The sequence below is a fragment of the Chlorocebus sabaeus genome, chromosome 13 (genome assembly GCF_047675955.1).
Source record: "Chlorocebus sabaeus isolate Y175 chromosome 13, mChlSab1.0.hap1, whole genome shotgun sequence".
Classification (NCBI taxonomy): domain Eukaryota; kingdom Metazoa; phylum Chordata; class Mammalia; order Primates; family Cercopithecidae; genus Chlorocebus; species Chlorocebus sabaeus.
This window is the reverse complement of record NC_132916.1, coordinates 29,554,369-29,566,470: the sequence shown is the minus strand read 5'-3', so window position 1 is coordinate 29,566,470 and position 12,102 is coordinate 29,554,369. Positions and strand designations below refer to the sequence as shown.

General features: G+C 41.3%; 1 protein-coding gene across 2 annotated transcripts in view; it reads left to right on the top strand.

The window, feature by feature from the left end:
- Window positions 1–12,102, top strand: part of PREP (prolyl endopeptidase) — a 132,883-nt gene that overhangs the window by 116,322 nt on the left and 4,459 nt on the right. For both annotated transcript variants that reach the window (XM_008007468.3, XM_008007469.3), the window contains 2 exons: window positions 7,131–7,267; window positions 10,498–10,592. In XM_008007468.3, coding sequence (XP_008005659.1) covers window positions 7,131–7,267; window positions 10,498–10,592 — 232 coding nt within the window. The remainder of the gene's footprint in view (window positions 1–7,130; window positions 7,268–10,497; window positions 10,593–12,102) is intronic.

Sequence of the window (12,102 nt, the reverse complement as noted above, 5' to 3'; positions counted from 1 at the left end):
AGCCTGAGGCCACCGTCTCCAGCTGCCCAAGATACCAACAGAGTCTAACGTTTACAGAAGAAGAAAATGAAATTAAGGAAAGCAGCTTTCTTAATTTACTATGTAACTTCGGTCAGCTGCTGACTGGCTCACTAATGCTTAGAACTAACTGTGGTTTTGAATCACTGTCGTAATGTTTGGTTTTATTTTCTGTGTCCTTCTTGAAGGCTTCATGTCAATATACTCCAAGATAGTCCCGCTTATGAGATCTTACCGGTGCTTCCAAAGACAATCTATCTGTTCATTGTGTATTCTTTGGTGGTGCTTGTAGTCTGTTAAGGTGAAAGGGGGTGCCAGGTCCAGGCTCCTTGTTGAACTAGATCTGTTGTACAACCCATTTACTCTGCTGTTGACAAGAAGAAGGAAGACAGGGCCCTGTCTGTCTCACATGATGAGCTGTTAGCCCTGGAAGACAGACAGACTTTTCCTATTACTCAAGTGGGCATCTGTTAGATCCCATGTGAGCACTTTGTCTTCCTGTCCATTGAGGGTCTCATAAAAGCTTTGGCATCCCACTACAGAACTGTGTGCACAGTGGACACTCAGAAAGAATGGAGGTATATTATCAGCTCTCTTATTGGTAACAGTATGGGAAAAAGGAAAAGGAAGTAATTTTGTTTACCTTGAACCTAAGTACTATGGGAACAATAAACTACCAAGTAAAGAAACAACACATGCATTTAAGCTTTGGCAACTGTTTACTTATCAAGCACTAATGGTTCTTATATATATGTATAAATGACATTTTGTATGTTACTAATAATAGTTTAAGGTTCTACTCTTCCTACCGCAACTCCACTGTAGCCGATGAGAGGAGTCAGGGAGACTGGTTGGTTGGTTGGTCATGATGCTAGTGAAGTGGAGAGCTCTGAGCTGGTTTGCCTGTATAAATGACAGAGAAGACACTTGCTTGTGAAACCAAATGACCAAGGGGGTGCCTGGGTGTAGGGGGCCTTGGCACAAGATGATCCTGAGGGTTGAAAATAGGGTGGCTGAGAAGAGAGTGCTGCTATTAGCCCAAGTAAGAGGCCCATGGAGGAGCATGTACACAGGTGTATCTGGGCACATTGATTTGGAGATGTGGACAGGCCATCTACCACATGAGATCATGAACCCCTGTAGCCTAGGCAACTTGACGGGCTTCTAACCAGCCCCTCACAGGTGACTTCCAGGAAACACACGTCTGGCTATGGGCCTGCAGATTTGGACATGGAGGTCCTTTGCATAGAGCAGATTGTTGGAGCTCTCTGAGATGGCAAAGAGGGAATTCGAAAAGAGATAGCCAAGTATAGAAAATTGCAAAACAGGAGGAAGAGGAGGTAATAATGGATCAATTAGGAAGGTAGAAAAAGATTTCGAGGAATGTAAAAGAACCAGAGAAATACTCCACCCAGGAAGCCAAAGAAACATTTGCCATATAGGGATTGAAAGGGATGAGGCCTGGAAAGGAACCATTCAATAATGTCATTTCTGAACAATGAGAGAAAGAGAAAGAACAGATTCTCCAATAAATGGTGTCTAATAGTTGGCCATTTGGGAAAAAGTAGTTAGATCCCAGACCATATGTAAACATAAAATATAAATGTAAACAATCAAGATGAAATTATAGACAAATTTTTATAACTTGGAGTCGAGAATGTTTTATAAGCTAAGAAGCTGAAAGGGAAAAACAGATATTTGGGTACATAAATATTAATACCTTCTTGCATCTCAAGACACCACAGAGAAAGTTAAAAACAAAACAACAACTTGTGGTGTACTGGGACAAAATATAAACAAAGCATAATAGAAAAAAGGTTACTACCCTTTAGTGTAAGATAAATTCCTGTAATCAGAAAGGAGAAGTAACAGAATAAAAGAGCAGGTATACTTTTTTCTCCAAAGACAAAATATAAAATGACTGTGAAAATGTTTGCTAATAAAAAAATACAGTAAGGAAATGGCAGTGTTTGCCTGTTAGACTAGTAAAAATTAAAATCCATTTTAACATCCACTACTGATGAGGCGTGAACACTTAGGCAGACATTGTCACTGGGCACCTAAGTTGTTCAGTCCTCTTTGGAGAATATTTGGTCAAGATTTATTGAATTTTTGAGTGTATGGATACTTTGATTTAGCAGTCTCATGTCTAAGAATATATCATATAGAAATCATACCATGAGAATACCAGATTTATCTAAAAGGGGTTTATTGCATCATTAACAATCACAGAACATAAAGAATAACTTAAATATCAGTGAGAAAATGGTTAAATGTGTGTGCATCCATAGAATGAAATATTAGGCAGCCATTTTTAAAAAGAGGTAAATCTGGGTGTTTTACTCTGAAAAGAATTCCATGATAAATTGCTATGTGAAGAGGGAGAATGAATCATAGCCCAATATTAGCCCGATCCCATTTATCACTATATAATAATAACCCCTATGTGTATTTGAACATGTAAATAGGTATGTCTGTATACACCCATGAAAATGTTGGGAAGGACATACCAACAGGGTAGAGGCAGGGATGGAGAGGCAACGAGAAAAACAGAAACGTTATTGATGACCTTTGAAAGAGCAGGGATGGGGATGGGAATCAATGGGGTGGGAAAGTGGTGAGCTGTGAGTATGGGGTACTCGGGATTAATGATTAGGAAGATGGAAATGTAGCTTAAGAGGCAGACAGGGTGATACATAAGGTTTTGTTGGCTAGGATAGGAGAAATTTGAGTCTAGCTGTATGCCGAAGGGAAGAAATACAAAAAACAAAAACTAATAATTGAAAGAGCACAGTAGTAGTGGAGGCAGTGAGGAATGGAATCAAGACAGGGCGATCCTCCTTTCTCTGGGGTTGCAGAGACTGAATGAAGTTAGCAGAAACTTTACGAGGAGCTACAAGCAGATGGACCCTATGAGGGACAGGCAAGGCCAGAGGCAGAGAGTAGGAAGGCAAATGGTGCTGTCAGAAATGAAAAAAAAAAAAAAAAAAAAAAAGACATTGGAAACTACTCTTGAATTGATTTAAGTGGGGAAAGATGGAAGACATTGAGGAAGGAAAAGACGTAAGTTCAGAGCCAGCTGAGATCAAGTATTCATTTGTAATGAAGCAAGTTGCCATTTCCTGAGTGTCCAGCAGCCCAGGGGAGAGAAGGAATCCCGTGGGTTTGGGTCAGAATTAGAGGAGTTCCGGACTTAGTGACATTTAAAGAGCTGCCCAGGGGTCCCAAGCTGGGCCAGGAAAGCCCAAGCGATGCTGACAGCCTGAGAGAATATAAAGAACTGAATGTCTTCATAAGAGTTTTTTAAAAAATAAAGGCAGATACCCCAGGGGTAAGGAAATGACAGAAGTGGCAAAAGAGCAAGTTGGAGCCACAAGGGGGGTTGTCCTAGTTCCTTGCAGAAGAAATTCAGGCTCTAAGGGCCAAGGTGTAACCAAGGTGATGGGTGAGTATCGTGCTGTTGGTTTGTCTCAGGAGACTCTTAAGTCCCATGAGGGCAGGGATTATGCATCTCGCCTTCTTTACATCTCCAGGGCTGAGTGCAGTCCCTGGCACATAATAGACACACAGCAAACATTGGAGGGAACCAGCAGCTAGGGTAGGGTGGAAACTAAGGTCTTGGTGTTGAGGCATTCAGGCATCTCTAAGGTGAGGATGCTGGACAGGCTTCACTGTTAGTCACTGAGGGAAATCACAGGAGACCCAGGTAAAGAGAAGTATAGAGACTTGTATTAAAATGATCAAGAATTCTGGGAAAACTTCTGGTTTTAGTTGATATTAATTTGTGTCCCTTACAAAAAAACAGTTCATATAAAAAGCCCTCAAGAACCAGGTAGACCTTTTAGGTTTGTTAGTTTTCATTGACATAATTTATAGTGACCCATTTATATTTCTCCAAGTCGCAGTTCCCTAAGAAGATGGCTCCTCATAGCCGAGGGAAGGATGAGAGCTACATACACTCGCTCTTTGTCCTGGAAAACCTGGGATTTGCAAGTGAATTTCATAATAAAATCTAGATCAAATGTCTCCAGTCAACCTGGTGCCCACTAGCAAATGACAGACTCTCCTACTGATTAAAAAAAAAGAAGTTCCCAATCTCTTCACATACTCCTTTCTTCATGGGTTTTTTTCTTTCTTTTTTTTTTTTTTTCTTTTTTTTTTGAGACAGAGTTTCACTTAGGCTGGAGTGCAATGACCAGATCTCTGCTCACTGCAACCCCCACCTCCCGGATTCAGGCAATTCTCCTGCCTCAGTCTCCTGAAGTAGCTGGGATTACAGGTGCCCACCACCACGCCCAGCTAATTTTTTTGTATTTTTAGTTGAGATGGTGTTTCCCCATGTTGGCCAGCTTGGTCTTGAACTCCTGACCTCAGGTGATGCTCCTGCCTTGTCCTCCCGAAGTGCAGGGATTACAGGTGTGAGCCACCCCGCCCGGCCTTTTCTTCATGTTTTGTTGTTGTGGGTTTTTTTGGAGATAGAGCCTCACTCTGTCACCCAGGCTGGAGTGCAGTGGCACCATCTCAGCTCACTGCAACCTCCGCCTCCCGGGTTCAAGCTATTCTTCTGCCTCAGCCTCCTGAGTAGCTGAGATTACAGGCACGTGCCACCACACCCAGCTAATGTTTGTGTTTTTAGTAGGGACAGTGTTTTGCCATGTCATGTTCTCTAGGCTGGTCTCGCTGGGGGTAGTTGGAGGGAATTTGATTTTTTGAACTTCAGGTTTTATCGTGAGATTTCAGCAGTTCAGTCACATATGCAAGCTCTACTTCTAATTCTTGTTCTCTTGCTGTTTCCACCATATATGCAGTGACTTCCTCCATTGAAGTCTTGAATCCTTCGGAATCATCCGTGAGCGTTACAATCACTTCTTTCAAACTCCTATTAATGCGGATATTCTGACCTCCTCCCTTGAATCATGAATGTTCTTCATGGTATCTAGAATGGTGAATCCTTTCTAGAAGGTTTTCAATTTATTTTACCCAGATCCATCAGAGGAATGTATGTCAACTATAGCCTTATTTGCTTTATTGTGGTTGTCTGGAACCAAAAACTCAGTATATCTCCGAGGTATGCCTGTATGTTTATTTCAAGACTAAAATACAGAAACTTCCCACAGTGAAGTCATCTTCACAGTGTTCTTTCATTTTGGACTGCATTCAAAATAGTTTTTAACATTAGAACCACACCAACTTAAAGCTTGGATATATTTCTACAACTACGGGGATAATGGGAACTTTGTGCTTTCAGTGGCATTCTCCAAGGATGCCTTTGTCCTGGAGTCAGATAAGTGAGTTGCAGGCTGGCTTTCAGGTACTAGAAATCTTACAGATGGTAGCAAGAAAAGTGATACGGGAGGAGGAAGTTGAATTTTCATGAAGCATCAAGAGATAGAGCACTTTGAGAATGATGGAGGGTCTGAGAGTCAGTTAGCTGGGATGAGAAGTGTATCAGTCCAGCTGGCTGCATGAAGATCAGGGTACATGAGAAGGGGTCAGCCTGGGGAGAATTGAGCTGCACCTGGATTTGAAACTAGATGAGCAGCTGGGGGTAGTTGGAGGGAATTTGAGTTTTTGAACAGATGATTCAGTGAAGGTAGCCTCATGTAAGATGGTTTGCTTGCTCGCTCATTGATGCTGTTGCCTCTGTGGGTATAGTGCTCTGAATTCTAACTCTTGAGTTGAAGGCTATGTATTTTAGCTCACTAATCCCAGCCAGTCCCTTGGAACTTGTTCCTCTTACTCCGTGTTTACTTGTACCTACCCACACAGTTACATTCTATTGGTGGCTGCTAACTGGCACTAAATAACTTTAAATAAAACTGTATTCCCTCTGATAATTTTGAATTCTGAAGAGTATTCTCCATGATTCCTCAGATGCCAAATTTAAATGTATCTGTCAGCATTTCTCTGCAGAGTCCGAAACAAATGCTTTTTATATTACTGTTTCTTGGCAGGTTTCAGAAAACTACCAGATTGCAGGCATGTATCACGGTCCTGTAACTCCTATGTCTAAATCTGCATCCCTGCCCATTCTCCCCCTCCACACACACACACACACCCCGCCATGGTTATTTCTATGGACTTTGTGGCAACTTTGCACAACAGAACTGCTACCTTAAAAAGTTATGGATAAAATATGACTCCAGGTCACATGAAGTGTAAAGGCTTATGCCCATGACTGGAACATAAGGTCAACAAGATGATTCCAAACTGGGGCACTTTCCAGGGGTGGTTTGGGGGTAAAAACACCATGTTTACACAAAGAGAAAGCTATTCACAGCTTTCCTTTCAGGAAAAAAAGCATTATCAGCTTTTTGTGACTTATTTATTCTATGGCTTATCAGTTGACTAACTTTTAATGTTCCCTTCCTTATGCCTTTTTTTTTTTTTAATCCTTTATCCAAAAGGATATGGAGATGTTGACTTTGAACTTGCCAGAGGTAGCCCAGATTCAAGAAGGCTTTATGAACCTTAATTGTCAATAGTGGAAAGAAGGGTCTTTGTTTAATCAGGAATAATAGGATTTCTATGTTTTTCCTCATCAACTTTCTAAGCTAATAAGTGTTGTTGCTGCTAGCATTTGTTTAGTAGTTCAGCGTAGAAAAATGACGTCGAGCATCTTAACATTTAGAGAGGAAGTTGAATATGAAATTTGTTTTCTGGAATATAAGCCTTACTAGATTGAGTTGCTTGGCAGGATGACAAATCTGCCCCTCCCAGCACTGAGAGGGATGAGAAGGAGCAGAGAATGGAAAGCCTGTTTTCTGTGTGCCTCAGGAAGGCCCGGAGAGGTGGGCACAATGGCCACATGTGGGGATGCAGAATTGAGGCTGGGAGAGGATAAATGATGTGTGAAGGGCATCCTGCAAGATAGTTGTGGAATAAGAATTCCAATGCAGGTCTCCCTATTTTCAAATGCAGGCTCTTAAAACTGCCCTACATTCTCTCCATAAAAACTGAAAGATGCTTCACCAGATAGCCCTGTAGAGGTGCTAGGTTTTCATTGTGCTACTGTACATCATAAACAGAGAATTTACTATCTTTCCCATTTAAAAGCATGCAGTATTTACTAAGTAATGCTAAATCTTATATTCTGCTTTCTTATGTTCTAGATTTTCTACCCTAGCAAGGATGGTACGAAGATTCCAATGTTCATTGTGCATAAAAAAGGCATAAAATTGGATGGCTCCCATCCCGCTTTCTTATATGGCTATGGCGGCTTCAACATATCCATCACACCCAACTACAGGTGAGCTCAGAACACACTCAGAGTGCTAGTATTTGATCTTTTCCATATAGTGGAAACAAACCAGAGTGCTCTACTAAATCAACTTCCTGAAATACATTACTGGCCAGGCGTGGTGGTTCACACCTATAATGGGAGGCTAAGGCGGGCGGATCACTTAAGGTCAGGAGTTTAAGACCAGCCGGGCCAACGTAGTAAAACCCTGTATCTACTAAAAATACCAAAAATATTAGCTAGACGTGGTGGCAGATGCCTGTAATCCCAGCTACTCGGGAGGCTAAGGCAGGAGAATAATCACTTGAACCCAGGAGGCAGAGGTTGCAGTGAGCCAAGATCACACCACTGCACTCCAGCCTGGGCAACAAGAATGAAACTCTATCTCAAATAAAATACAGTTCTGCAAAATTCTTGCTGCTTGTTCTCATAGATGGGCAGGATTATGTGTTAATTATCTGAATTTTTGAGCAGGAATTGAAGAATCATTTACAAGCTAATTTTGAAAAACAACCAAAAATATCCTCAGTATAATAGGTTGTTTGGGAACTGGATGGGGAGGCTATGGCTGCATGACTACAGAAGATTAGTATTAATCGAGGTCTTAAAGGAAGCTCCTTTCTTCAGTGTTTGTCATTTGCTGCCACCACACTACCTTCAGTATTCTCTTCAGAGGGAATGATTTCTTAGCTGATGATATTTTCCACCAGCAGAGTCTTAAAATAGACTGTCTTAACGTTCAGTCATAAATGTTTTCTGTGTACTCTGTTACATCATCTATTTTAGACTGTTGTGTGCTGTTTCTGTGATTATTTCCCAGATAACTACGTTCAGGGAGAAAATTCTACATTTATATGTTTGCTATTGTTGGTATAAATATCTTCTGTTATTTGCAAACTTGATTTTAATATCCCATTGCTAGTATAAAATGGAATTTGCTTTGAGCACTTTTAATAAAAACGAGGAGGTTCCCACCAGCAAGACTAGCTTTGAGCGAACTTCTAAATAGAACCCCATATGAAATCTGATTCACAGATTCATCCAGGATCTTGTGTGTTTGGGAAGAGATTCATGGACTGGTGACTACCAGGACATAAATTCAGAATAGATTCAACCATCTGTCCTGAAGTTGAATACAAGAACACTGGTACTTTGTTTTGAGCACTCAATATCTGTAGAAGCTCATTATTTTAGATTTAATGAAGTATGAAATATGATGCCCGCCCTCAAGTGATTTATAATGAAATTGTGGACCTCAAATAACTGGCTGAAGAGTTTGCATTTATCCTTTTGTTAGCAAGGAGCTGATGGGAGGCTTTGTGTAAAATCACGATGTAGAACAGTATTTTCGAAAGCTATATGTGGCATCATCATATGAGCAAATGAAGGGAAACTAGTTAGAAAAGTGTCATAACGGTTGCTGTTCATTCATTCTATACTGACAGCTCCATATACCAGGCAACATTCCAGATATGGGGACTTCCCATCTCTTTCCAGTTTCCCAGGCAACAAGATTTGTTATGATTGTAATAACAAATATGTAATATTAACACATAGATATCAATGTGTTAATATTACATGCCATATTATTCTCTGACATTATTAGTCTAAGAATGCAAGCCTCAGGTAGAGCAACCTTGCCCCTTGAAAAAAAATAATAAAAAAGACGATAAATGTTGGGGTGTATTATATTAACCTAATCCTTATATCACTCGAAGTATTAAAATGCAGGCTTCAGTTTTACCTCACAGCGATGCTCGAGTTTGGGGCAGTGAACGCGTGCTTCATCAGTGGACAATGAGTCACCTCGAGCCCCATACCCTTGGTCCCAGCAGGTGGGCCATGATCAAAACAACACTGATTCCCAAGTGGATCTACTGTAGCTAAAACCACTTGTCTTTGTTCATTTGGGCAACAAGCATTTATTAAGCCTGCCCCGTTGGGATTCAAGAGATGAGTCCTGGGGCCATTTTCATCCCAGAACCCAGTGCATTTAATAATAGTCTCAAGAGAGACCATCAGAGATGCATGAAAATCTTGAAGAGAGGACCAAGTGATCAAACATCAGTTTGGCTAATAAGGTGTGGTTGGATGGCCTGATACATCTACCCTAACTCATCTGACCTTTCCTGTTCATCCTCAATACTCAGGAAATTAGCATTCAAACCATTGAGAGCCTTCAGTATATAGAAGTCCACGGTTTCCCCAGTTACTAAAAGAGTGACACAGTTCTCCGAAATAGTTCTCAAAGCACAGTTAATTTTAATTAACAGCATGTCACTCAGTACTTTTAGGGTCACCATGGAAAGAGAAGAGGGAAACAAAATCCAAATTTTCCAGAGGACTTAATGCTGTTTCCTAGAGGGTTTGCGCTGTAGTTTCTTCTGCTTATCTTTAGAAAATATCCTCCAGCCCTGATAACTCTATTCCTGATCTCCTTTACCTCTTGCACACCCTGTGTTGGCTAATTTACCATAGAAATTTCTGTAGAACTGGAAAACATGTTTAAAAATCCATGTTCCAGAAAAAGCTTTTTCTTTTTTCCAACTTAAACAGTTTAGAGAAAGTTACTCAAAAAATGATAAAAGGTACTATTATCAGGTCCTCCTGTGAGCCCAGCACCATTCATGCCTGGGCTGGCAGTGTTTTGTTTTTTTCTCTGTTTATATTATGAATTGTGTAGTGAAATATTTATCAACGTAGAAAAATAAGACACTGAATGCTCATGAAAACGTATTAGCTTTGCCTGAGCGCAGTGGTTCACGCCTGTAATCCCAGCACTTTGGGAGGCCAGAGCGGGCGGATCACTTGAGGTCAGGAATTCAAGACCAGCCTGGCCAACTTGGCAAAACCCCGTCTCTACTAAAAATACAAAAATTAGCCAGGCATGGTGTCACACACCTATACTTCCAGCTACTCAGGAGGCTGAGGCTGGAGGATCACTTGAGCCTGGAAGGTGGAGGTTGCAGTGAGTCATGTTTGTGTCACTGCACTCCAGCCTGGGTGACAGAGTGAGACTGTCTCAAAAAATATGTATATATATTAGCTTTGCAGTTAAGTATTAATAGGAAGTTGTGTATTTTTCACTTTAATCAAGCAATAAAAGAAATGTCAAGCTCCTATTTTGATGATATTACTCAGGGTGTTGTTGGGCATACACTTTTTTGAGATGGAGAGAGAGAGAGCATGGTCTTCACTAGGCAGTTAATGGAAGGTTAACTGTTTTTACTGCTTCTCAGTGTTTCCAGGCTTATTTTCGTGAGACACATGGGCGGTATCCTGGCAGTGGCCAACATCAGAGGAGGTGGCGAATATGGAGAGACGTGGCATAAAGGTGAGGTGTTTTCTCTACAGAAACACAAGTCTGACATAATCAAAGCTAAGGTTGTGCTCATCCCTCCTGTGTGAATGAGCTGAGGGGGTTAGAAGCAGGAAAGCTTTTTGGCTAGATGAATGAAAAACAAGGATATTATCAGACACATTTAGGCACCACCCCCCACTTAAAAACAACTCACTCTTTTCAGATTTTATTTTCCTTTGTTACAATAAATAGACGACGTACATATTTTTCAGAAGCATTCCCTGTTATTTTGGGGCTTAACTCATAGGTTGTGTTTTTAATTATCACTGTCAGGAGTGAACCTTGGAGAGCTTTTTGGTATTTATTCTGTCTCCTGTTAGCCTTGTTTTTGTAGTTTAGCATGAGTTGACTGTCTTGAAACAGAAGTCAAGGCAGGTCATTTTCTCTTAAGAGAAAGGAGCAATCTTGGAGCTTTCTGTTCCCAGTGTGGGCATCCTCCTGCTGGTTTTTTCAGATCTTCCCGGCATTGCTGAGAAATCGCATCTTCCTAGCCTTGCTGCTGTGACTCTATTGTGCATGAGTTTTAGACATAAAAACTGATTTTTCTTTTCTAGTTTTATTCCATCTCCATTCTCTGGCCTCCTGAAGCAAGTATTGTAGCTGATTGACTAATATCCAACTTTATACCCCAGATGGTCACAATTTTTTTGAATGATCGTCTGTATTTTAAAATCACATCTCTTCCACTTCTTTCTATGTGGAGCACCCCTCACCCAGGCTTTTGTGTATCTGAAATTGAATTCATAGACTAACCAGTGGTCTGAAGAGGTTCTTCACTTGTCTTGGTCCTGTGTCTTTGGGGGAGGGAGGACACGGGAAAGCACCTTCACCTCCACCAGCTCTGTGCTTCCCCCAATCTTGACACCAGCGTGGCCCCCAGTGCTTGGGGTTGGTCAGGAGCTCTACGTGGGAGGGGTCTCCTCAGTATCAGAGACCACCCTTCAGATATCTGTACCTCCCTTCTGTTTCCTACGCCATCCCAAACCTGAGGCTCTGGAATTTTTTGCATCAAATCAAATCAGCAAACATGAGGATAAACCTATAAAGAGATTCCCATAAGAACCTGTTAGGTACCGTATGCAGGAAAGGCTTAGGCCTGACCCCTGGGCATCCAACATGCACCCCAGGGGCTGACAGCAGACTTCTCAAGTGCACCTTAGTGAAAGTGAGTGCCGCGGCCGGCCATCTGGTCCACCGTTGCCAGGTGTCATCCCTGGAAACTACTGACTGTGACTGTCTTTGAAACTGCAAAGAATTCATTGCATAATTTTGAGCTGATACTAGATTTTACACTAAAATCATACTGTGAAACTGATATTAAAAGATGAGTGATAAGAGGATAAAATTTCTGTATACCATATGTTTGATTTACATCCCAAATATGTGTGCTAATTCTGAACCCCTTGACTCACCTGATTTCTTATTTTAGTTGTATGTAGTTTATGTACCATACCCCCTACTCATGGTCCCCTGATCCTGGGAT